This window comes from Rana temporaria, chromosome 3 (assembly GCF_905171775.1).
Source record: "Rana temporaria chromosome 3, aRanTem1.1, whole genome shotgun sequence".
Classification (NCBI taxonomy): Eukaryota; Metazoa; Chordata; class Amphibia; order Anura; family Ranidae; genus Rana; species Rana temporaria.
This window is the reverse complement of record NC_053491.1, coordinates 446,649,106-446,674,350: the sequence shown is the minus strand read 5'-3', so window position 1 is coordinate 446,674,350 and position 25,245 is coordinate 446,649,106. Positions and strand designations below refer to the sequence as shown.

General features: G+C 47.2%; 1 protein-coding gene across 3 annotated transcripts in view; it reads left to right on the top strand.

Moving 5' to 3' along the window:
* Positions 1–3,662: 3,662 nt before the first annotated feature.
* The window catches only part of TRMT1 (tRNA methyltransferase 1), a gene marked incomplete at its 3' end in the record, with an annotated part of 31,344 nt that continues 9,761 nt past the window's right edge, over positions 3,663–25,245 (top strand). Inside the window, 7 exon segments of one of the 3 annotated variants that reach the window (XM_040346570.1) lie at positions 3,663–3,792; positions 6,220–6,354; positions 7,635–7,690; positions 7,774–7,904; positions 16,545–16,732; positions 18,823–18,938; positions 20,926–21,038. In XM_040346570.1, the coding sequence (XP_040202504.1) occupies positions 6,227–6,354; positions 7,635–7,690; positions 7,774–7,904; positions 16,545–16,732; positions 18,823–18,938; positions 20,926–21,038 (732 nt within the window). 3 annotated transcript variants of the gene reach the window in all.

The window sequence follows — 25,245 nt, the reverse complement described above, 5'->3', positions numbered from 1 at the left end:
CACAGGATACATTAAGGTGAAAAATGGCGAGGGTTTACAACTCCATTAACCACTTGCCGCCCGCCCAGCGTCAAATGACGGCTGGGCGGTGCGGCTCTTGTTCTGGTTGGACGTCATATGATTGTTACTGGGACATGGTGCGACTCTTTAACCATGTGATCAGCTGTGACCAATCACAGACGGTCACATGTAAACACAAAGATGCCGGTAATCGGTAGACATGTGCACTGCCAAAAAAAAACGTTTTTTTCGTTTATGTTATTTTCGTTTTTTTTATTTTTTCGTAAATTTGTAAATTCGGGAAATTCAAAAAATTCTTTTATTTTTCGTTTTTGTTTCATTGTTTTATTTTTTTTTCGTAAATTCGTAAATATTTCGAAAAAAATATTTTTTTTTTTGTTTCATTCTTTTTTTTTTTTGTAAATTCGTAAATATTTCGAAAAAAATAATTTTTTTCTCATTTTTGTTTCATTCGTTTTTTTTATTTTTTCGTAAATTCGTAAATATTTCGAAAAAAAATTTTTATTAGTTTTTTTGCTTTTTTCGTAAATTCGGAAAATGTTCGGATTTCCGAAAAAGCAAAAAACAGAAAAAACGAATTTTCCGATTTTTCGAAAAAAAAGAATGAAACGAAAAAAAAAAAGAATTTTGGGAAATTTCGAATTTCGAATTTTTCAATTTTCGATATTTCGAATTTTTCAATTTTCGACATTTCGAATTTTTCAATTTTTGAAATTTCGTATTTGAAAAATTTGAAATTCGGAAATACGAAAATTCGATAATTGAAAAATTTGAAAAATTGAAATATTCGAAATTTGAAAAATTGGAAAGATTCGAAATTTGAAAAATTCCAAATCTGAAAAATTTGAAATTCGAAAATTCGGTAATAAAAAATTTGTAAATACGAAAATTCGTAATTAATGAATTTCCGAATTTTCGTAAAAAAAAGAATTAGAAACAAAACTAATTGCACATGTCTAGTAATCGGCTCTCCTCGCCTCACACTGACAGTGTGGGGAGAGGAGAGTCAATCAGTGGCATCTCCTCACAGGGACAACTAGGTATGTATTCAGGGCTCTGATCATCAGTGCCCCTATTACAATTAAAGTGGTGTTCCGCCTGAAAATTTTTTTTTTTTAAAAGCCCAGCAGATACACATACTGCAGCTGTTGGCTTTTAATAATAGGACACTTACATGTCCTGGAGTCCAGCTGATGTTTCCATCAGCTGTTGGGTGCTGCTGCCACCATTGTGGGTAAGGGAACCCGGCAGTGTAGCCTTTCAGCTTCACGCCGGGAACCCCACAGCGCATGCGCTCCTCTCTAAGACAGGTATCCTGTCCACCCTCCCCCCGAAAGGTGCCAATTGTGGCACCGGATGAGGGAGGAAGCAGATGAGTGGAAGTTCCACTTTTGGGTGGAACTTCGCTTCAAGTGCCCACCAGCGCCAGCAATGATTGCCCACCACTGCCAGCAATCAGTGTCCATAATTACCACCAAGCTGTGCCCAAAAGAGCCAGCAATCAGTGCCCAAAAGTGCCAGCAATCAGTGCTCACAAGTGATGCCAGTCAGTGCTGGCTATTAGTGCTGCCATCAATGCCCATAGCTGCTGCCCATCAATGTTCATCAGTGCCACCTATCCATGCCGCCTAACTGTGCCCACCAGTGCTACCTATATGTGCCCACCAGTGCCGCCTAGTTGTGCCCATTGCCCACCAGTGGCACCCATCAGTGCTCATCAGTGCCCATACGTGCGGCATATTTGTGCCTCCTCATCAGTGCCCACAAGTGCCACCTCATCAGTGCCCATCAGTGCAGCCTATCAGTGTCCATCAGTGCCGCCTCATCAGCGCCCATCAGTGAAGGAGAAAAATTACTTATTTGCAAAATTTCCTAACAGAAACTAATGCCGCGTACACACAACCGTTTTTCGGGTTGTAAAAAAATTACGTTTTTTTTTTATGTCATTAAAAATGACTGTGTGTGGGCTCCAGAGCATTTTTCATGATGTAAGAAATGGCCGTTAAAAATTTAGAACATGCTCAAATTTTTCACATCGTTTTTAACGTTGTCGTTTTTAACGTCGTAAAAAATGGTCATGTGTGGGCTTTAACGACGTGAAAAAAACGAGCATGCTCAGAAGCAAGCTATGTGACGGGAGCGCTCGTTCTGGTAAAACTACCGTTCGTAATGGAGTAAGCACATTCATCACGCTGTAACAGACAGAAAAGCGCAAATCATCTTTTACTAACACGGAATCAGCTAAAGCAGCCCCAAGGGTGGCGTCATCCGAATGGAACTTCCCCTTTATAGTGCCGTCGTACGTGTTGTACGTAACCGCGCATTGCTAGAGCATTTTTTTTTTCACGATCGTGTGTAGGCAAGGCCGTTTTAACGATCGGGTTGAAAAAAACGTCATTTTTTCTAGACCATTAAAAATGTCATTTTTTACAACCCGAAAAACGTGTGTGCGCGGCATAAGACTTTTTTTTTAAAAAATTGTCTTTTTTTGGGGGGGGGGGGGGCGGCGAGAGTGATTAGATACCACCAAATGAAAGCTCTATTTGTGTGAAAAAAAATGATAAAAGTGTTGCACGACCCCGAAATTGCCATTTAAAGAGTGACAGCGCTGAAAGCTAAAAATTGTCCTGGGCAGGAAGGGGGTGTACATACCTCCCAATTTTCTGAGATGGGAATGAGGGACACCTATAACCAACAGTATGCAAGTATAGGACACACCCCTTACCACACCCCCTTAAAGGAGAATTGTACAAAAAAAACAAGATTGGTTAAACCCACAAGTGATATTTTCACCACTACTATTCCTTTATATTGGCTTTTGGAATTTACAAATGCAACGATTTAGAAATCAGATGAAAGGTTTAGCACTGGGAAACCCTTTTTGATAGATAAAAATAGAGCATTTTATATACAATTATATGGATCAGACCAAAATGAGGGACAAATGAGGAGGAATGAGGGACAGAGGGACTTTGCTCTAAATTAGGGACAGTCCCTCCAAATCAGGGACAGTTGGCAGCTATGATTATATGTCTTTAGTAGTTAAAGCGGAGTTCCACCCAAAAGTGGAACTTCCGCTTAATCCACTCCTCGCCCCCTTACATGACACATTTGGAATGTAATTTTTTGGGGGGGGAGTGGGGGCTTCAGTAGGAGTGGGACTTCCTGTCCCACTTCCTCCTTCCGCCGAGGGGCTGCTAAGGCGAATAGTCTAATCGCCTTTCTGCAGCCCCTCCCTGTAGGCGATCGCCTGTCCAATTGGATGGCGCAGCGCCGCTCGGGCATGCGCAGTGGGTGCCCGGCCGTGAAGCAGAAAGCTGTCACGGCCGAGTGCCCACACTTGGAATGAAGACGCCGGCCGGAGAGGGGGGGAGAGGAGCGGAGCCCCGGCTGGCGCGTCGCTGGAACGTGGAGCAGGTGAGTGTCTGTTTATTAAAAGCCAGCAGCTACACTTTTTGTAGCTGCTGACTTTTAATAAACATAAAAAATTACTGGAACACCCCTTTAAGGGAAACAGACAACTCCCCTGTGACAGTCCATTTTCTGCAGAGTTGCAGTCCCAGCAAACCGCCGGCAGGGGGCACCCGAGCCCCAGCTGTACACCACCTCTTTCTCACTATAGTAGAAGGATGTTTGGGCCTCCCCGCCTTCCGTCTGTGCCAAGCGCTGATTCGCCGGGCCCTGTCACGTGGCGTTTGGTTGACGGTGTGGAAAGATGGCGGCGCCCTTGTGAACATGCTGAAATGAGAAGTTGATCAGTGATCGGCGGAGGTAAGTGACAGCGGCGTGTAGATCGGGTGTGGGGGGGCGCTGTGTGATTGGCTGGAGTGGGAGTAGACGAAGCTGCATTGCTCAGCTTTACTTCCATAGTATCAGGCTGGTGGGTGATGGTGGAGGAGTGAAGGAGAAGGAGGGAGCGGTGTATGGTGGGGATCAGGAGGTGCAGGGGATGGAGATTTGCTTGTGAACCTGAATGGAGTGAAATGAAAGAGATTTGTACACATCAGTGACTCTCAATTGGCTCCTCCCCCCCTCCAAAGCTGCCATTATGGCACATGTGAAAATGTGCCAGTGGGGGCTGTGCCCAGCCTTTGGGTCCTGGCAGAGCCTGTCGGCACCTCTGCGAAATGCGTAGCTCATTTTCTATGCATGCGCAAAGACAGGGAAGGTTTGGAATTGCCCTGATGGGCTTCTTTCTAGCTCTCCTGTGACCGGAACCCCCGCCGCACATCTGCGCATGCACTGGGGGAGGGGCAGGGAGCGCACAGTCGGCTTTCTTGTAATAACAACCAATGAAGTTCAACCGCCGCTGAGCTGTTATTACAAGCGGCTGGAGAAGATGTTCCTCTGCCTTCTGCAGCTCGCTCCGGGCTCTCCTCTCCCACCTGGGGACCCGAGCCACCACCTGGCATTTCCGCCGGCTGGCCGAAGACCCAAACAAAGCCGATGCTTCATTCAGGTCTCGAAGCTATAAACCCGGAAGCGATGTCATGGCATCACTTCCCAGATTACTGGCATCTTAAAGTGGAGTTCCACCCAAAAATGGAACTTCTGCTTTTTGGAACCCTCCCCCTCATTCGGTGTCACATTTGGTACCTTTCAGGGGGAGGAGGGAGCAGATACCCGTCTAATACAGGTATTTGCTCCCACTTCTGGGCATAGGTTGCCTCAGCGACCTACGCCATGTCCGGCGCCTACTTTGCCCCGCTCGCTGTCTTCTCGGATACACACAGGTCCCAGAAGACAGCAGGGACCAGTGGAATCACGCAGCTTGACTTGCACATGCGTAGTAGGGAACCAGGAAGTAAAGCCGTAATGCTTCCCTTACTGAAGATGGCAGCGCCTCCACCCGAGAACGGAGGGACAGTTCGGCTTTGGGTGCCGACATCACCCTGGACAGGTAAGTGTCTTAATATTAAAAGTCAGCAGCTGCAGTTTTTGTAGCTGCTGACTTTAAAAAATAAATTCCCGGGGGAACTCCGCTTCAACCATATAAGGACCGCCTCCTGCACATATACGTCGGCAGAATGGCACGGCTGGACACAAGCACGTACAGGTACGTCCTGTTTAAGTGCCCAGCCGTGGGTCGCGGGCGCCCCCCGGTCCGAAGCTCCGTGACCGCGGGACCCGATTGTCGCTGGAGTCCCGCGATCCGTCCCCGGAGCTGAAGAACGGGGAGAGCTTCCCCGTTCTTCGCTGTCATCGATCGTGTGTTCCCTTTTATAGGGAAACGCAATCAATGATGTCACACCTACAGCCACACCCCCCTACAGTTAGAAACACAAATGAGGTCACACTTAACCCATTCAGCGCCCTCTTGTGGTTAACTCCCAAACTGCAATTGTCATTTCCACAGTAAACAATGCATTTTTTGCTGTGAAAATGACGATGGTCCCAAAAATGTGTCAATTGTCCGAAGTGTCCGCCATAATGCCGCAGTCACAAAAAAAATCGCTGATCGCCGCCATTAGTAGTAAAAAAAAAATAATTAATAAAAATGCAATAAAACTATCCCCTATTTTGTAAACGCTATAAATTTTGCGCAAACCAATCGATAAACGCTTATTGCGTTTTTTTTTACTAAAAATAGGTAGAATACGTATCGTCCTAAACTAAGGGAAAAAAAATGTTTTATATGTTTTTGGGGGATATTTATCATAACAAAAAGTAAAAAATATTGCATTTTTTTCAAAATTGTCGCTTTATTTTTGTTTATAGCGCAAAAAATAAAAACCGCAGAGGTGATCAAATACCACCAAAAGAAAGCTCTATTTGTGGGGGAAAAAGGACGCCAATTTTGTTTGGGAGCCACGTCGCACGACCGCGCAATTGTCTGTTAAAGCGACGCAGTGCCGAATCGCAAAACCTGGCCTGGGCATTTAGCTGCCTAAAGGTCCGGGGCTTAAGTAGTTAATGCATTCAAATGTGTGTTATCACTCATACATTTTCAGTGTGTTTAGTGCATTTTTATGTGCAGTATGGTGTGAATGATTCCTTTAAAACCTTCAACACTGGAAGAACAAAGCACAGGGTTTCGCTACTCTCCTTCTTCAGGACATCAGGTTGTTTACTACAGTTTGTCATATAACTGTACTGCTCTCTCAGGTGTGTGATGCGTGCCGCCATCTTTCAGCTCTTCACTGGTCACTCTCCTGCTCTGTGTTCTGGAATAAGACAACTGACAAGGATTTCCTGCAGGTTCAGGATGGAGGGTCCAGCAGCATCTCAACAGTCGGGAGAAACCATAATTACAGAGGGGAAAGCCAGCGTCCTCTACCCCAGTGCCAACCAAGTGTTCTACAACCCCGTCCAGGAGTTCAACAGAGACCTGACGTAAGTTGTATACAGTAGCCCAGGGAGGGAAGAGTCATCCTGTACTGCAGAGCTTGCACTCTAGGAAGGCTTGAAATATATAATGTAAAAGAATAGAAAAGACAAAAGAAGGAACTCCAACCACAAATCTGATTCTTGATACCTCTTATAGAGTAAAGCAATAGTTTATATTTCTGATATGGGCATGTTTAGTTGATATATATATATTATATATAAAATTTCCTATACATCATACCTGCAGCAGGTAGCTCAGAAGAAATGGCATGTAGATCAAGACTTATCCTGTAAAGTCATCTTGGATCCCACCCGCTAAGCATTCTGGTGATCCTTTAATGGGAATTAATGGCCTCATTGATCAGTGGGATGGCTGAATAGTTGGATATAAGCACTGGCCCAGATTCAAGAAGCACTTGCGCCCGCGCAACCATAGGTTACGCAGCGCAAGTGCTTACTTGCTCCGGTGTAACGAGTGCTCCTGATTCAGGAACCTTGTTACACCGACTGCAGGCTAAAATCTGCGCGGCATAAGGCTCTTATGCCTCGCAGATTTTAGGCTGCATTCTTGCGGGGGCCGCTAGGGGGCGCTCCCATTGTGTATCAGCGTGTAGTATGCAAATTGCATACTACCACTGATTCACAAGCTTGCGCGGGCCCCGCGCAAGCCAGGTACAGAGTTTCCGTACGGCTACTTTTAGCGCAAGGCTGCCCCTTCTAATAGTAGGGGCAGCCAATGCTAAAGTATAGCCGGCCTTCCCGCGCCGTGAAATTTGAATTTCATGGCGTTTGCGTAAGTGAAACGTGAATGGCTCTGGACGCCATTCACGTTCACTTAGAAGCAAATGACGTCCTTGCGATGTCATTTGCCGCAATGCACGTCGGGAAAGTTTCCAGACGGAGCATGCGCTGTACGCTCGGCGCGGGAGCGCGCCTAATTTAAATGATTCCCGCCCCCGGCGGGATCATTTAACTTGCGCGTGCTTACGCCGGGCAAATTTGCCGGCGTGCCCTCGCAATTCACGGAGCTACTGCTCCGTGAATCGAGGGCAGCGCAAAATATTTGCGGGGGCGCAGGGCAAAATCGTTGCCCTGCTCCCCCGCAAATATCGCGCAATTCTACCTGAATCTGGGCCATTGACTTTAGAAAAAGAGTTGATCTGTCTGTATTCTGTGATCTCTGTTTTATGACTTCTGTTTCGCTTGCAGGTATCCTGCTTATGTGTCATTTTATAACATTCTTAATTTATGCTGATATTTTGTCATTACTCCACTTCCTCCCCCAGATGTGCTGTGCTTACGGAATTTGCTCGCATGCAGCTTGCCAACAAAGGCATAGACAGTAAGTATTTAAAATGATTGCCCATGATGTATTTCGTGCCAATATGGCCTTTCCTTTCATTATTATTTTTTGTCCTTTTGCAGTCGTGGTGCCCGGTGAGAGGGAGAAGGTGGTTGTGAATCTTTCAGATAATGGAGATGATGGAGATGTACCTTCCCAAGAGAATGCCACCCCTTCCAATCGCCGCACTGTCACTGTTGGGGAAACTTGCCCTGTAAGTTTATTTATTTTTGTTTACTTTGCAAACCCATTAGGTTGCCCTTAAATACTTGTATTGTGTCCTTTCCTGTACATGGATACCCCGGGTGCTTCCTGAACAGAGGCTTTGACTTCATTGACTTGGAGTTGCTTACTTTCCACTAGGGTTGTCCCAATACCGATGCTAGTTTCGGTACCGATACCGAGCATTTGCCCGAGCCAAATGCTCCGATGCTTCACCTGTACAGTCAGGGATGATCGATGCGGCCGGGGGAGTTACAAACGCCAATCTCCCTGTAAAGATTTCTATAAAGCCTGACCGCTTCTCCCTGGACCCCCCCCCCCTCTATTTCTTTATCGTACATCACGGGACACAGAGCGGCATTCATTACTATATGGGTTATATGGAGTACCTTCAGGTGTAGACACTGGCAATCTCAAACAGGAAATGCCCCTCCCTATATAACCCCCTCCCATAGGAGGAGTACCTCAGTTTTTCCGCCAGTGTCTTAGGTGTTAGTCATGGTTTAGCTTGCCTCCACATCCTTGGGATTAGGTGAGCTAACCGGTTCTGTCCAAAAAAGCCTCAGCGCTAAAGTGGTCAGTAACCGGACCCCAAACCCTTGGGGTATAGCCCATAATGCTTTTCTTTTTAGAGAGCTGGACCCTGGGCCCAGAACTTAGAAACCTTTGGGTGCCTAATGTTTCTGTTGCCAGAGTGCTATATGGGCCCAGGACAGTGGATCCTTCATAGGAACCCAGGGCCTGAAGGTCTAGACATCCCCACCGAGATGGGGGAAGATTGGGCCTCTTGCTTGGCAAAGTCCTGCGGCATGGAGCAGGTAAGTGAGGGGAAAACTTGCGGAACTTGGTTCTTAGCAGGTTTTTTCTGGGGGGTCACAGGGGACATGCCTAAAGTTATGCACTGCATCTGGCAAACTAGTCACATATCATAAAGATAGGATGGCTCTATATGTATTATTCCCCATAAGATGTGACCTCCCTTGTAGTGTTGGAAAAGCATTGAGTGGGGCCTGTGATATAAAAGTATATGTGTGTGTCAGAGAGCTGTGCTTACCTGCAAGCCTCCAGGCGATGCTCCATTCAGTCTTCCTCCTCACGGCCTGCAAAGCAGGCAAAACGCCCACCTCCTCATGGTTCCAGGCTGCAGTTTGCTGGAGCAGAGAGGTCCCTTCCTCCCAACCCCACCCCCCCCCTGTCGGGAGGGGCATTTCCTGTTTGAGATTGCTGGGGGGGAAGGGCGGGTCAGTGGCTTAAGGAAGGGGCGGCCCTTCCTTGTTTGTTCCATATAGCTCATTCAATACTTTGGAACTGAGGAGGAAAGACCAGAACGGCAAGCACGGGGCGCCGAGGACACACAGTGGCCAGAAAGAATATTGCAGTCTTCAGAAAGACTGTTTTCAAGCCTAGGAATAGGCTGTTTCTTTTCCATCTCATAGTTTTTCTTGCAATACTACTCAGGGGGACAGAATGTTTTTTCTTTCCTAGATTTGAAAAAAAAAAAAAAAAAAAAAAAGATTTTTTTTTGAAAAAAAAAAAAAAAAAAAAAAAAAAAAAAAGTGTCATCTAGGGGAGAGGAAGCATTTTTTATCCCCCAAACAGGTGTTTGGGCATTTAACTATTTATAAGTCCCAGGTACCAATAAGTAGCAGGTGTACCTCGGTATTGTACCATGGCATCAAAAAACAAGGGTACAAGAGGTGGGGATTCCCCCAGAGAGTCTGAGGTCTCGGACAATGCTATGCCGCTGCTTTCCCCACAGGGAGCCTTGGGGCCATCGGGATCTGGGGCTGGAGCTGACGCGGGTCAGTCCAACCCTAAGATGGTCACGAGGAGGTATTACTCACCTCTTTAAAAGAGATGCAGAAAAGCATGGGTAAAATGATAGCCGCAGCTATGCGGGGCAGTAAGCGGAATAGATCTCCGTCGCCCGAGCGCGGACCCTCAGAAGAGGAGGTCCTTTCCTCAGGGGAATTGGACGACCTCTTGGACAAGGACCAAGTAGGTTCAGGGATCGAAGATCCGGATACAGAGGAGTCTGGGGCAGTCTCCCTGAGGGAGAGCTGGTGGATTCAAGGATTGTCGGACTTGGTCCATAGGGCATTCAACTTGCCAGTACCAGATCTCCAGGTATCGACGGTTTCAGCTTTGGGCTCACTGAGGGCGCCTCAAAGCAATGCTGTGTTTCCGATCCATCCTCTATTAGAGGGAGTTTTGTTCCAAGATTGGAACAAGCCAGATAAGATCTTCTTACCACCTAAGAAGTTCTCTGTCCTATATCCTATGGAAGAAAATTTTTCCAAAAGATGGGCTACTCCTGCAGTGGACGCAGCCATCTCATGTGTTAACAAATCGTTAACATGCCCTGTAGAAAACATACAGGTGTTCAAGGATCCAGTTGATAAGCGCTTGGAAGCACTACTTAAGAACTCCTTCACTACTGCAGGGGCAGTAGTACAGCCAGCTGTGGCTGCGATTGGGGTCGCTCAAGCATTATCGGATCAATTTAAGCAGATGCTTAAACTTATTCCTGCCCAGCAGGCAGAAGAATTTTCGGATGTCCCTAAGGCCATATGTTTTACGGTAGACGCAATCAAGGATTCTATCCAGCAAGCGTCACGTTTATCGTTATCCCTTATCCATATGAGAAGACTCTTATGGTTAAAAAGCTGGGAGGCTGAGCCCCCATGCAAGAAGCTCCTGGTAGGGTTCCCCTTCCATGGAGGACGACTCTTCGGAGAAGACCTAGATAAATACATTCAGACCATTTCAAACGGCAAGAGTACTCTCTTGCCAACTAAGAAGAAGGTTCAGGGGCCTGCGTTTAAACGACAGTATTCCCCTGGGCAGGGGCCCTCTAATGCCAAGCAGTATCGACGGCCTCCTGCAAAAGCAAACTTCGGCTTCAACAGCAAATCACAAGGACAGGCTGTTAGAGGCAAAAGGCAGTGGTTTCGCAAACCAGCAAAACCAGCCCCCAAGCCAACCTTATGAAGGGGCGCCCCCACCCACGAAGGTGGGGGGAAGGCTGCGACTCTTTTCAGAGATTTGGGAAGCCAGCATTCCCGACGAGTGGGTACGGTCTTCCGTGGCCACAGGCTACAAATTAGATTTCCTAAGGTTTCCTCCTCCTCATTTCCAGGAGTCGAGGATTCCAAACGATCCGCCTCGGATTCCGGCCAGTCCTGAAACAGGGGCTGGGTTTCTACTCCAACCTATTCATCATCCCCAATGGAGATGTCAGGCCAATTTTGGACCTAAAGATGGTAAATGCATATCTAAAGATCCGCTCATTTCGGATGGAATCCGTGCGGTCAGCAGCTGCCACACTCCAGAAGGACGACTTCATGGCGTCCATAGACATAAAGGATGCCTACCTTCATGTTCCAATTTATCAGCCACATCAAAGATATCTACGCTTCATGGTGGCTTCGCGTCACTTCCAATTCGTGGCGCTTCCCTTCGGGTTGGCTACGGCCCCCCGGGTGTTCACGAAGGTCCTAGCTCCGATCCTAGCCAAGCTAAGGATCCAAGGGGTCACGATCCTAGCATACCTGGACGACCTCCTAGTCATAGACCACTCGTCTCCCGGCTTGGAGCGAGCAGTGGCCCTCACGGTCCAATACCTCGAGAGGTTCGGCTGGGTCCTAAATCGAGAAAAGTCAGCTTTCCAGCCCACAAGGCAGTTGGAATATCTCGGCATGAGATTAGACACAGAACAACAAGGAGTGTTCCTACCTCTGAGGAAGGTAAAAGCCATCAAGGAATTAATCCTACTGGTTCTAAGCAAGAAAGAACCGACTATTCGCCTATGTATGAGGTTACTAGGCAAGATGGTGGCCACGTTCGAGGCGGTACCATACGCCCAGAGCCACACTCGCATCCTACAGGCAGCCATCCTGTCAGCATGGAGCAGAAGGCCACAGGCCTTGGATATCCCGTTGCCGCTCTTATCAAGAGTCCGACAAAGTCTGTGTTGGTGGTTAGACCCTCAGAATCTACTGAAGGGGAAGTCTTTCAGCCCAGTGGCTTGGAAGATAGTGACCACAGACGCCAGCCTGACGGGCTGGGGAGCAATTTTGGATGGTTGCACTCGCCAAGGTACTTGGGCAAAGCCAGAGAAGCAGTTGCCCATCAACATCTTGGAGCTCAGAGCTGCTCGACTAGCCCTCAGGGCTTGGACGTCAAAATTGCAGGGGTTCCCGGTGAGAATTCAATCAGACAATGCCACGGCCGTGGCATACATAAATCACCAAGGGGGAACCAGGAGTCAAGCCGCTCAGAGAGAGGTGAGCTTGATTCTCCTATGGGCAGAGGCGCATGTGCCCTGCATATCGGCAATATTCATTCCAGGAGTGGACAACTTTCAGGCTGACTTCTTAAGCCGCCAGACTCTATGGCCGGGGGAATGGTCTCTGCATCCACAAGTCTTTCAAGCACTCTGCCAAAGATGGGGAGTGCCGGACGTGGATATCATGGCATCGAGACTCAACAAGAAACTAGACAGGTTCATATCCCGCTCAAGGGATCCGATGGCCTGCGGAACCGATGCGTTGGTTTGCCCTTGGCATCAGTTCAAACTTCTTTATGCGTTTCCCCCGCTCCAGTTACTACCCCGCCTGCTGCGCAGGATCCGGGTGGAACACATACCAGTCATCCTGGTAGCTCCAGCATGGCCCAGAAGGGCATGGTACTCACTCATCCTAAAGATGGTAGTGGGAGACCCTTGGACTCTTCCTCTACGGCCAGACCTGCTATCGCAAGGTCCGATCCTCCACCCTGCCTTACGGCATCTAAATTTGACGGCCTGGAAGCTGAATCCCTGATTCTCAGGGGTAGAGGTCTGTCTCAGAAAGTAGTCTCTACCCTAATCAGAGCCAGGAAACCGGTCTCTAGGGTGATTTATTACAGGGTCTGGAAGGCCTATGTAGGCTGGTGTGAGTCCAAGCGATGGCTTTTCTCGCAAATTTACCATCGATAGAGTATTAAGTTTTCTCCAGCTAGGAGTGGATAAAGGATTGGCATTAAGCACAATCAAAGGACAGATTTCTGCTCTGTCAGTGTGGTTTCAGCGGCCGCTGGCCACCCACTCGCTGGTTAAGACCTTCCTTCAAGGGGTCTTACGTATTAGACCTCCAGTTAAATCCCCGCTTTGTCCGTGGGATTTAAATCTTGTTCTGTCAAGTTTACAGAAACAACCGTTTGAGCCGTTGGCTGAAATTCCTTTGGTTCTACTGACAAGGAAGTTAGTATTTTTGGTTGCCATAGTTTCCGCAAGAAGAGTTTCGGAGCTAGCGGCCTTATCCTGTAAGGAACCATATCTTGTTTTTCATAAGGACAGGGTCGTTCTCCGCCCTCATCCTTCCTTCCTACCGAAGGTCATATCCAGTTTTCATTTAAACCAGGATTTGGTATTACCATCCTTCTTCCCTAAACCTACTTCCAGAAAGGAAGGGTTGCTGCATACCTTGGATATTGTCAGGGCCATGAAGGCCTATCTTAAAGCTACAAAGAAGATCCGGAAAACAGATGTGCTGTTCATTCTACCGGAGGGGCCCAAGAAGGGGCAGGCAGCTGCAAAGTCCACCATTTCTAGGTGGATTAAGCAATTAATCACTCAGGCCTACGGCTTGAAAGGGTTGCCTCCTCCAGTATCATTAAAGGCTCATTCTACTAGAGCCATGGGCGCCTCCTGGGCAGCACACCACCAGATCTCTATGGCTCAAGTTTGCAAGGCGGCAACCCGGTCTTCTGTCCACACGTTTACAAAATTCTACAAGTTGGACGTAAGAAGGAATACTGATACTGCCTTCGGGCAGGCAGTGCTGCAGGCTGCAGTTTGAGACCCTCGGATTCCGGGGGCTCCTCTTTTTTGAGTTAAATTTAAAATTTAAAATTATTTTTCTCAACTAAGTTGGATTTATTATGATTTGAGTATATCTCTAAATTAAATCCTTTTGTCTTGGAGATGTTCTCCCTCCCCTCATTGTAAGCATTGCTTTGGGACATCCCATATAGTAATGAATGCCGCTCTGTGTCCCGTGATGTACGATAAAGAAAAAGAGATTTTTAATACAGCTTACCTGTAAAATCTTTTTCTTGGAGTACATCACGGGACACAGAGCTCCCACCCCTCTTTTTTGAGGACCATTTTGGGAGGCATACTGCTTGCTACAAAACTGAGGTACTCCTCCTATGGGAGGGGGTTATATAGGGAGGGGCATTTCCTGTTTGAGATTGCCAGTGTCTACACCTGAAGGTACTCCATATAACCCATATAGTAATGAATGCCGCTCTGTGTCCCGTGATGTACTCCAAGAAAAAGATTTTACAGGTAAGCTGTATTAAAAATCTCTTTTTTTCAGCTTCTTTAGTGAAATCTTTACAGCGGTGATCGGTGCTTGCAACTCCCCCAAAGCCGCACCGATCACCGCTGACTGTATCCTCCTCCAGTCCCTCCTCCGTACTGCTGCTGTCCTCCATGCTCCGTGTCCCCCTCCATTGTGCTGCTCTCCTCGTCCGTACTCCACTTCATGTCCCCCTCTATTGTGCTGCTCTTCCCCTCTGTGCTCAGAGTCCCCGTCCATGTCCTCCTCTATCCTCAATCTGTCAGGATGGAGAGCGGAGGTAGGAGCCGGTAAACCCTTCTCCTCTGAATGAACAGAGTCAGTGATCACTGACCTTGGATACGCCACTGATAGAGGGACATATGCAAGAACTGGCATTTCCACATCATGAACGTTATTATGGAGCAGCATTGTAAATGCCCAATGAGATCTTGGTATAGAGGTGATATCCAGGCATATGTGCTGATATGTTTTCCCTTTAGCAGCCATATTGGAGTCTTTTAAAGGTGGACTTGAATGAAGCTCTATGCTGCACTTTTGACATGTCTGAATATCGGTAGAAGCCTTGTCTACTGAATTTTCAGGTTGGAAGGGCCTCCAAATATCGCATTAAATTTTACTTTGCATATATTTTTTTACTTTTATCTATTCTTGTAGTTGATTTACTAAAACTGGCGAGTGCAAGATCTGGTGGAGTTGTGCATGGTAGCCAATCGGCTTCTAACTTCGGCGTGTTCAATTAAGATTTGAATAAAAAAAAAAATAGAGGCTGGTTGGTTTCTATGCAAAGTTGCACTACATTTTGCGCTCTCCAGTTTTAGTAAATCAACCCCCTTATTGCAAAGTACGTTTTTCTCAGAGTTGATGGTTTTTTTTTTTTTTTTTTTTCCCATCTAATAATCTCTTGGCCTTTTGGGAGGACATCCAGAACAGGAAGGGCAACATGATGGTCAAGTGTTTCCTCACTTTCATTCCCGGTGATATTGGTGATCCGGACAATTTTGAGAGGGTGAATCTCAGTTATGGAGAGACAGATTACAGTAGCACCCTGACAGTATTGCCAACCCCTCACTACTCTATCCAGATAAAAAATAAAAAAAAATAAAAAGGTTAGCCTTTAGTTACTTTAATTGACACCCTTCACCTGGAGCTTATGAAGTGCGCCTAAAACCCAATTACCCTCTAAACTAAGCCATAGCGCTGGATATTGGCAGATTTTGTGGTTTAAAAATAACAAACATACTTGCCTGGTCTGTGTAATGGCTTTGCACAGAGCAGCCCCCATCCTCCTCTTCTCGGGTCCTGCATCGGTGCTCCTATCTCCTCCCTCCTGCCTAGTGCCTCAATAGCAAGCAGTTTGCTATAAAGACACCTAAGAAGGCAAGCTCCTGAGCCGCTGCTCTGTGTGTCCATTCACACACTAAGCATGGCTCAGCCCTGCCCCCACCTTATCACTGGCTGTGATTGACAGTAGCAGGAGCCAATTACTACCGCTGCTGTCTCAGCCAATGAGGAGGAAGAGACCCGGTAGAGCCGAAGGTCTCGTTCACATTGCTGGGTCGGGCTCAGGTAAGTATTAGGGGGCTGCAGGCACTGCTGCATAGAATGCATGAAGGTAAAAAAACCTTTAGTCGCTGACGACATCCTTAGACCTGTGACGCCTTACATGACCGAATGCCTGGCCTTATTGCTGTGCCTAGCCCTACGCACTACCCCCTACATGCTGAAAATGCTCTGCCCTTGGACGGAGACCCCGGGGCCACGAACCGCTAAGTGCCATCGATCCACAATGAAATACTGCCACGAGCTGTCTCCTCTGTACCACCATGGAGACTTGCACCTCGCCCCCCCCCCCCCCGCCTCGGGGGGAAAATGCTTATTGCCCTGAACTACACATGAGCAATCTTCACTTTATCCGGCCTCCCGACCTAGACCCGGCTGGGTCTCATTCCAGTGTCATACTCTGTACCTACATTAGTAATCCTACTGTATTATACTTCCTGAAATACTGAACCTTGCTGTACCACAGTTCTGTTAAGCTGTTAATCTGAAACTCTGCATTGTCCTGTTTCAAATGCTTCCTTTTGTATCAATAAAAACATTTCTGTTAAATAAAAAAACCTTTAGTCTTTACAAACACTTTTAGCCCTATTCTTCTGCATGTTTCCTCATCCTGTGCTGGAGCCTGTCCTTGCCGAAGGTATACAACACTAAGTTAATAGTGGCAGAACAATCTCATATGTTGAAATTGGTTTATCCTCGCAATAACTGATCATTCCCTCTTCCAGGAAGGACTCCGTGTTCTGGAGGGCCTTGCAGCCTCAGGTTTGCGTTCAATTCGCTTTGCCAAAGAAGTGCCCGGCCTTCAAAGTGTCATTGCCAATGACTTCTCATCAAGTGCCGTAGAGCTGATCAAACGGAATATAAAGTACAACGACGTGGAGAGTCTGGTGACGGCCAGCTACAGTGATGCCAGGTTAGGTTGCATTAAAAAGTAGCGTTTAGGTGAAACGCTGGAGATATTAATCTTATGGGCTGCACCGACTTTCATAATCGCGCAGCCTAGGAACTGGAGGCATCAGCGCTTTGTCCTGCGGTGATGTCACGGCTTTCTAGGAATTTAATAGGCTGAGATCACAAAATTAAAAACAAAAAAGAGAAGGCGCTGCCATCTCAATGTAACGATTAAAGACACAATGGTTAAAAAGAATGCATTTACGAGGGTTAACGTGGTGCAAGCAGATTATCTGTATCCTTTGAAATATGCTAGCTATTGGCAGAGGTGCGGGAGGGATGGATGAGTCACCGCTACTATCGTAGGCTATCACGTCTATCAAGTGAATCTGGAGTTCCGGGTCCCGATCGTTAGTACGGGATCCGGGGCTCTTGGTGAGACCCTGGTCTCTGTGCTGGGAGCGTGCCGCATGATACGCACAAAGGGAGATGAGCGTATATGTGACCCCACGAAAAAAACAAAAACCCCAGTGCAGTGGGGGTCGCATATATGTGTTACGTCTGCGGGAAGGGGTTTATCGTGTATTTCTAAGGGACTTCATGAAAGCACTTGTAGTGTGTGTTAAGGCAATAATATAAGACTATGCCAGCCTCTCTATTAGAGGCTGGCACAGCACACTGCGGAAGTTGTTTTTAAAATTGAGTGTTAATACCGAATTTCAGCGGTCTTCATGACTCGCGGTCGCTTTCTGCAGGAGTGGCCGTGATCTCCCTCTGACATCAGCCGGGGAGATCACGTGGCCGCTCGTCCTAATCCGCAGAAGCTAGTCATGTGACCGGCCTAAAGACAGCTGAAAATTGATAATTACAACGCTCGTTTTTAAAAACAACTTGCACAGTGTGCTGTGCCAGCCTCGAATAGAGGGGCTGGCAGTGACAAATTTAAGATTTTATTATTATAATAGTGGTGGGGGGGGCGGGGCCGGAGACGGTCACACAGAGGGAGATGACAGGCAGGGAGAGGAGAGCAGCCTATCACAGAGGGAGGCCCTTTGACCACAGTGATCAGGGCGGAGCGCCCTGTTTATTGTGGTCTGTTTAGAGAGGGCATACAGGAAGTGGCAGATTTAGTTGTGTTTTTTTTTTAGAGTTTAGAGGGGGGCAGATTACACAGTGCAATCTGTTTTAAGGGACCAGTACAGTGGTCATCAACCCTGTCCTCAGGACCCACTAACAGGCCAGGTTTTATGTATTACCTTGGGGAGATGCAGACTAGAATACTGCAATCACTGAGTAGCAAATTATATCACCTGGGATGTATTTCAGTTATCTTGCAAACCTGGCCTGTTAGTGGGCCGAGAACAGGGTTGATGACCACTGGACCAGTGTGTGTGTGTGTGTGTGTGTGTGTGTGTATATATTATTTATTTTTATATATATATATATATATATATAATCTTTACATACATACATGCCCCGTACACACGACAGAGTTTCTCGGCAGAATTCACCGAGAAACTCGGTCAAAACCCGGATTCTGCCGAGAAACTCTGTCGTCTGTACAGTTTTGGCTCGATGGAGCCGCCGAGGAGCTCGACGAGAAAATAGAGAACATGTTCTCTATTTTCTCGTTGTTCTATGGGAGAAGGCGGCCCGCCGAGCTCCTCGGCGGCTTCATCCCAAAACTCGACGAGGAACTCGACGTGCCAAGCACGTCGAGTTCCTCGGCCGTGTGTACGGGGCCTATGTGGTTTTGCACAGAACGGCCCCGAACCTACACTTCTTGGGTCCTCCGTTGGCGCTTCTTTTTTTCGTTGTGCCACCATAGGCAACCGCTTCCTATAAGAGCGCACCTGCAAGCTCGCTTCCGAGCAGTGCTGTGCGAATCTATTGACACACACAGCATGGTGTGAAGATGGTATATATGGGCAATAGGGGCAGCAATGCAATTGTCATCTGACTGCCAGATTTAGCGACAAATATGCTGGAAAATGGAGCCAGGGAAATATTTTGGGCGAATAGAAGTATTACATAAATATATGAGATCATAAATGTATACTTAATAGGGAATTGTGTATAGAAATCTAACACTCTCTGCTCCTATATTTGCAGGCTGTTGATGTACAATAGGATGGCGATACAAGATCGCTTTGATGTCATAGATCTAGATCCCTATGGAAGTCCGGCTATGTTTCTGGATGCAGCAGTGCAGAGTGTCTGTGATGGAGGTAGGTGATTGTTCTGTGATATCCATGAGGATGAGCGCAACTAAAAGACTGTCAGACCACTGCTTACCCCCAGAGAGCAAGCACTCTGCAGCATGCTGTCGGTAGGGGTGCAACGGATCAAAAAATTCACGGTTTGGATCGTTCCTCGGATCAGGAGTCACGGATCGGTTCATTTCTCGGATCGGCAAAAAAAATTAAAAAAATACTCCCCCACTGTAATATCCACGTCATCTCCCCCACTGTAATATATCCACCATTGCCCCCACTCACTGTAATATATCCACCATTGCCCCCACTCACTGTAATATATCCACCATTGCCCCCACTCACTGTAATATGTCCACCATTGCCCCCACTCATCACTGTAGTGTCCACCATTGCCCCCACTCATCACTGTAATAGCCAGTCCAACATTGCCAAAACTCTCTGCGCTCTTGCAGAATAGCCGGCTAGAAGATCCACGAGCAGATGAGGGAGGGGTGATGACGTCAGCGCGCACCTAGGCAGCCGCCGCCGGTTGTACCAAGATGGCCGACCGCTCCGGAGCTAGGCCGAAGCCGCGGCCTTTCATAAGGCCGAGGCAGCGGTGCACTCCGCGGATCACGTTCTGTGCCGATCCGAACAGGTCGACCCCTTCGGGTCACGATCCGTTGCACCACTAGCTGACGGGTTGCAGGTTTTTTTATTCATGCTGGGGCCTGATCGCTAAAGAAAAAGAACGATAAATAATTGAAAACCTTTTTGTTTTTTCTATGCATCTGATATGTTTGTGGCTGACTTAAAGGGGTTGTAAAGGTTTGTTTTTTATTTTCTAAATAGGTTACTTTAAGCGAGTGCATTGTTGGTTCACTTACCTTTCCCTTCCATTTACCTTCTAAATGTTTTTTTTTGTTTTCTTTGTCTGAATTTCTCACTTCCTGTTTCTTCTCAGTAAGCTTGCCCCCATCATCTTGCTGGGGGTTAGTCAGCTAGAACAGCTTACTGAGGAGGAACACAAAGTAAGAAATTCAGACAAAGAAAAAAAAAAAAAGCATTTAGAAGGGAAATCGAAGGAAAAGGTAAGTGAACCGACAATGCACTCGCTTAAAGGAACCTATTTAGAAAATAAAACGCAAACCTTTACAACCCCTTTAATCTAAAAGTTCAATGGGTTTTTAATTGAATTCCTGAAGGAATAAGGCCCAGTCAGTTTGGATGGTAATATATACAGATTGTAATCACAAATATAAAAAAAAAATAAAAATTGGGCCCCTTTCACACTTGTACAACTTGTCCCACGATTTGTGATGGCAAAGTCGCATGACAAGTTGTTCACCACGATTTCCAATGACAACCATTTAATATTGGTATCACTTCAAGTCGTTCCGATTTTCAAAGTAGTCCCTGCACTACTTTGGTCCGACTTTGATGCCAGTTACACAGGCATTCCCTGAAATTGCGGCTGCGAAATCGCGCGACTTTGAAGTCGCAGTAGTGTGAAAGTGGCCTAACTGTGCTCACTGGGGGAAAAAAAAAAAAAAGCAACAATGTTCTTTATATATCTATTGAATGGTACCAGAGAAGGGGTGTCCAAGATTAATCTTGACTTTATTTTATTATAATTAACTAGGTCACTAGTGCTGCCAGGGGTGGACTGACAACTCATGGGGCCCCCGGACAATAGATTATGGGGCCCCCGGGTTTACAGATGGCCACCACGCCAGGAGGCAGGGCAGCTAAAATCTCAGGATTTTCACATCAAAAGCATGTCGGTTTCAGACATATCAGGGACAGATGTAAAAAAAACCACAGATTTTTACATACTGTCCCTGGTTTTATTGAGCCTGGCAACCCTGATGGGGCCCTCGGGCAATGCCCGAGAGCCCCAATGGTCAGTCCGCCCCTGAGTGCTGCTACCCCTTAGCCTTTTTGACTGGACCATGGTCAGATTGTCTCCTGTACTTTTACAGTTAAGCCAGAAACCTCACCCCCTCTCTTCATCCTGCAGGGCTGCTCTGTGTCACCTGCACTGATATGGCCGTGCTAGCGGGAAATAACGGCGAGACGTGTTATGCAAAATATGGAGCCATGTCCTTGAAGTCTAGGTTCTGTCATGAAATGGTAAGTTATGTGTCCAATTTCTGGAAGGGCAGGTAACCTGCTGACTTGTACGCAAAAATAAGAAGATAAATGTAACTAGTAAACCATCAAATGGCGTGATTGGAATGCAACTTAACCTAAGTAGGGAAGATCGCTGATCCTCCTCCCTTTTCCGCCTGTATTCGATTTATTAATTTTTTTTCTGGGAGAGGTTGCCTATTTCTGGCAGGTACCCTCTAGGTACCCATTGACGTTCACCCCCTTCCCCACCTGCAACCTCCTGGGATACGTTGCATGTCCCAGGAGGCTGCGGGACCATTCACAAAGCGCATCGCTTTTGGAAGTATGTGTCAATGGATGCAGCAGCAGGACTCGGGAGCGAGGCCGCACGGGTGCTCCAATGGAAAGCGGCTTTGTGGGAGCACTCGATGAAGAGGAGGGACCCAAGTTATAAAAATATTTGTTTATATACAGTCAGTATCCAGTGATGGTGAACCTTGGCACCCCAGATGTTTTGGAACTACATTTCCCATTGATAAAGACTCATCAATTCATTGATTTCCTGATACAATCTCAGGGTTACCCATTTCTGCCGTCTGATTCAAATTACTAGGGTGAAATATGTGCAAATCTACAGACAAAATAAATTCCACATCTCACCTCTCTCAGCTTCAATCCCAACAGGAAGAGCAAGCCCTCCTCACTTCAGTTTTACTAAAAATACAACATCACAAAAATGCATTCTCATTGGTCAACCCATACAATTCACACCCACTCCATCCTCAGTACCACCCACCCCCTTGTGACGTCTGTAACACATGACACATATTTCAAAGTCCATGAGCAAAGGGAAAGAAATGGAAGTCCATGTTTGGGCATGCTCCCCAATGTAAACAAGTTCATTCAGCTCTGCAAACCGTTTTCTTCCAAAAAGTCACACAGGCTCACAGTTCATTTAGGAATGCAATGGGGGATGGGAACTTCCTCTCGAAAATCCATAATTGCTTCTCCAAAGTGAAGCGTCCAGGAATGGAATGGGGGGGGAAGGGGTTGAAAGACCAGGAACTTTTTGGACACATCTGTTCTTGATAATAGTCCCTTCGTACTCCAATTTAAATGGTAACTTCTAAAACTTAATTTCATGTCTGACAAATCTTATCAAGGAAAACAGGCACCCATTGTGATACATAATTTCATACATATGCATAATAAGTATAAAAAAAACAATATAAAAAGAAGTTAAAAGAATATAAACCGAGAAACATTTTAGTGGTTCTAATAAAAGAATAAGCTTAACTTATCAAATAGGAATTTTTCCCTAATCCACCACACCATCATGCTCATGCACTTTGCAGTGTAGTTGAGCATCATGGGAAACATAGTTACAAAACATCCGGGGTGCCAAGATTTGCCATCACTGGCGTAGTCCATCTTTTCAAAATTTTTTTATTTATGAACAAACAGAGGAGCCGGTCCGTTCCGGACCACAACATATACATACATTCCAGCAGTGTCTGCAAAAACAAGATACAGAATACAAACAAGGGGAAGACCGCATGAGATATAACATCGCAGGTGTAGCATTTGGCTGGCCCCCCTTGCGGGTCTCTGTAAGATCCCCGTCTTCCAAAGATGGCAGTGGGGTTCCCAAACTGAGGGCCCCTATAACTCTCCTGCGCACTACTCGGGGTAGTTTTGATATGGTAATTCTGGTTCTCTAAGTTAGTGGGTGTAGCCGTCTAGAAATGTATGTGGAACTTAGAAACAAAACCGGGGTCCGGGGGGTCCAGCTCCCTCTTCCATTTTCCGTATTTTCCTCAAGGAAGTGGAGTGTAAGGGTAGCAGGGGTACCCAGGGAAAGAAAAGAAAAATAGGTGAAGGATAAGAAAGGAGGGGGGGAGGGGGGGGGGGGGGCTGCGCAAGCATGGGCATCCTCAAGCGCCCCCTAGGGGCGTAATTTACACGAAGAGTTTTGCAGAGTCGGCAGATTAGTTCCTATTACTTTGCTGCTATAACCAGAATCAGTCTGTCTCTCTAAGGGACTGTCCCTCTTCCGAGTATTTAAACACATTCCAGATCTGCCATGTTTTGGTGTATGTTTCCTGGCGTTGCTGCCCAGAGAGGACCAGGTCCTCCATGTAGCTGATCTCGTCTACTTTTTTGAGCCAGAGGGCTGTTGTCGGCGGATGGGGGGATTTCCAGCGGAGGGGCACGCATCTTCTTGCTGCGTCCAGGAGGTGTCTGATAATTGATTTCTTGTAAGCTCCGGGCGACATATCTGTCGCATGGAGCAGAAAGAATGCCGGATCATCCGGTACTGTACTTTCCGTAAATTTTTGGATTATGCGGCGCACCTCTCTCCAGAACCCCCCAATCCGGGGACAGGACCAAAAAATATGCAGGATTGTGCCTCTGTCTTGCCTGCATCTCCAACAAGTGGGGTCTGAGGTAGGGAAGATTTTATTCAGGAGGTCTGGGGTCTTATACCAACGCATGAGGATCTTATAATTTGTTTCCTGCGTTTTGGAACAAATGGAGGACTTGTGAGTAAATCTGAGAATGTTTTGTTTTTTTAAGGGTGAGAATTGAGTGTTCAGGTCTTTTTCCCATTTGGCGAGGGCTGGGATCTGGTGGTCTCCAGGAGGGGTGTTTAATAAAGAGTGCATCAAGGAGAGCGCGTGGGGGAGCGGTCCTGCTTCAGTACAAAGGTCTTCTAATGTCGTGGGATCGGCCCGGGGCCCCGTGTGGGGAGGGGGTAGGCCCTGCAGAAAATGGCTTAGTTGGTTTGCTCTTAGGAAGTCAAGTCTGAAGGCTCCAGTGGGGTCTGCTAAGTCCGCTGCCGATTTCCATTTCCCCCCTGTGCTGAAGTGAGATGCCTGGAAGAGCCCAGCCCCGCGAAGTTCCAGAAATCTACGGTCTCGGAGGCCCGGGTCAAATTTGGGGTGTCCGATAATCGGTCGGAGGAGGGAGTTTTGACTGGAAAGGGAGAATTGCAGGAAGAGCTGCGCGCAAGTACTGGCCGTGTTCCCTATCAGTGGGTGTTTGAGGAGCTGTAGGGGAAGGTCTGCCCTGCACCAGGGGGTTCCGCGAAGCGGCACCTCAAACTGCTCCTGTTCCACCCGAACCCAGAGTTTGGAGCTGCCGTGGCGGCACCAGTCTAGGAGTCGCACCAGTCGCGTAGCCTGGTAATACGTCCGTACGTCTGGGAGTGCCAGTCCACCATAAAGTTTTGGCAGGGAGAGTATTTTCCTCTGTATGCGTGGCTTCTTTCCCGCCCAAAGGAAATGGGTGAATGCTGAATTTATTTGTTTAAAATAGCTGCTCGGTATCGAAATTGGGAGTGCCTGCAGCAGGTACAGGAATTTAGGTAGCACCGTCATTTTAAGGATATTACAGCGGCCCACCCAAGAGTGGAGGCCTCCCGACCACTGTTGAAGCAGTTTTTGGACCTCTCTTAGAAGGGGGGGGAAGTTTAGCCTATACACGTGGGAGAAGGAGGGGGGGATATAAGTTCCTAAATATTTCAGTGCTTCGTCCGTCCAGCTAAAGTGGAAGTTATGTTTGAGGCGGAGCAGTAATTCTTGTGGGATTCCCACCCCCATGGCTTCGGATTTGGTTAGATTGATCTTTAAATTTGATAGACGACCGTAGGTGTCGAATTCTTTCATCAAATTTGGCAGGGAGGTGTCTGGGTTGGTAAGGGTGAACAGCAAGTCGTCTGCGTACGCAGAGACCTTATACTGCTCGTCTTTAATCCGTATGCCGGTAATGTCTGGGTTCGTTCGCACATGACATAGGAAAGGTTCCAGTGTGAGTGCAAATAGTAAGGGGGACAGGGGGCACCCCTGCCTCGTACCGTTAGTGATGTTGAAAAGGTCGGAGGTGACTCCATTGGCTCTAACCCTCGCTGTTGGGTCTCTGTATACAGCAGAGATCCAGTTCTTCATCTTGTCTCCCGTCCCGACATGAGACAGCGTCGACCGCATAAACTGCCAGTCAACGCGGTCAAATGCCTTCTCGGCGTCCGTCCCCAGAAAGAGAGAGGGCACTCCACTATCGTTCGCCACGTGTAGCAGGTTGAGGACCTTTGTGGTGTTGTCACGTGCCTCCCTGGAGGGCACGAAACCCACCTGGTCTAAATGAATCAGGTGTGGGAGATGTTGCTGTAGCCTATTTGCCAGGATCTTCGTGAACAGCTTAAGGTCTGTGTTCAGAAGAGATATCGGCC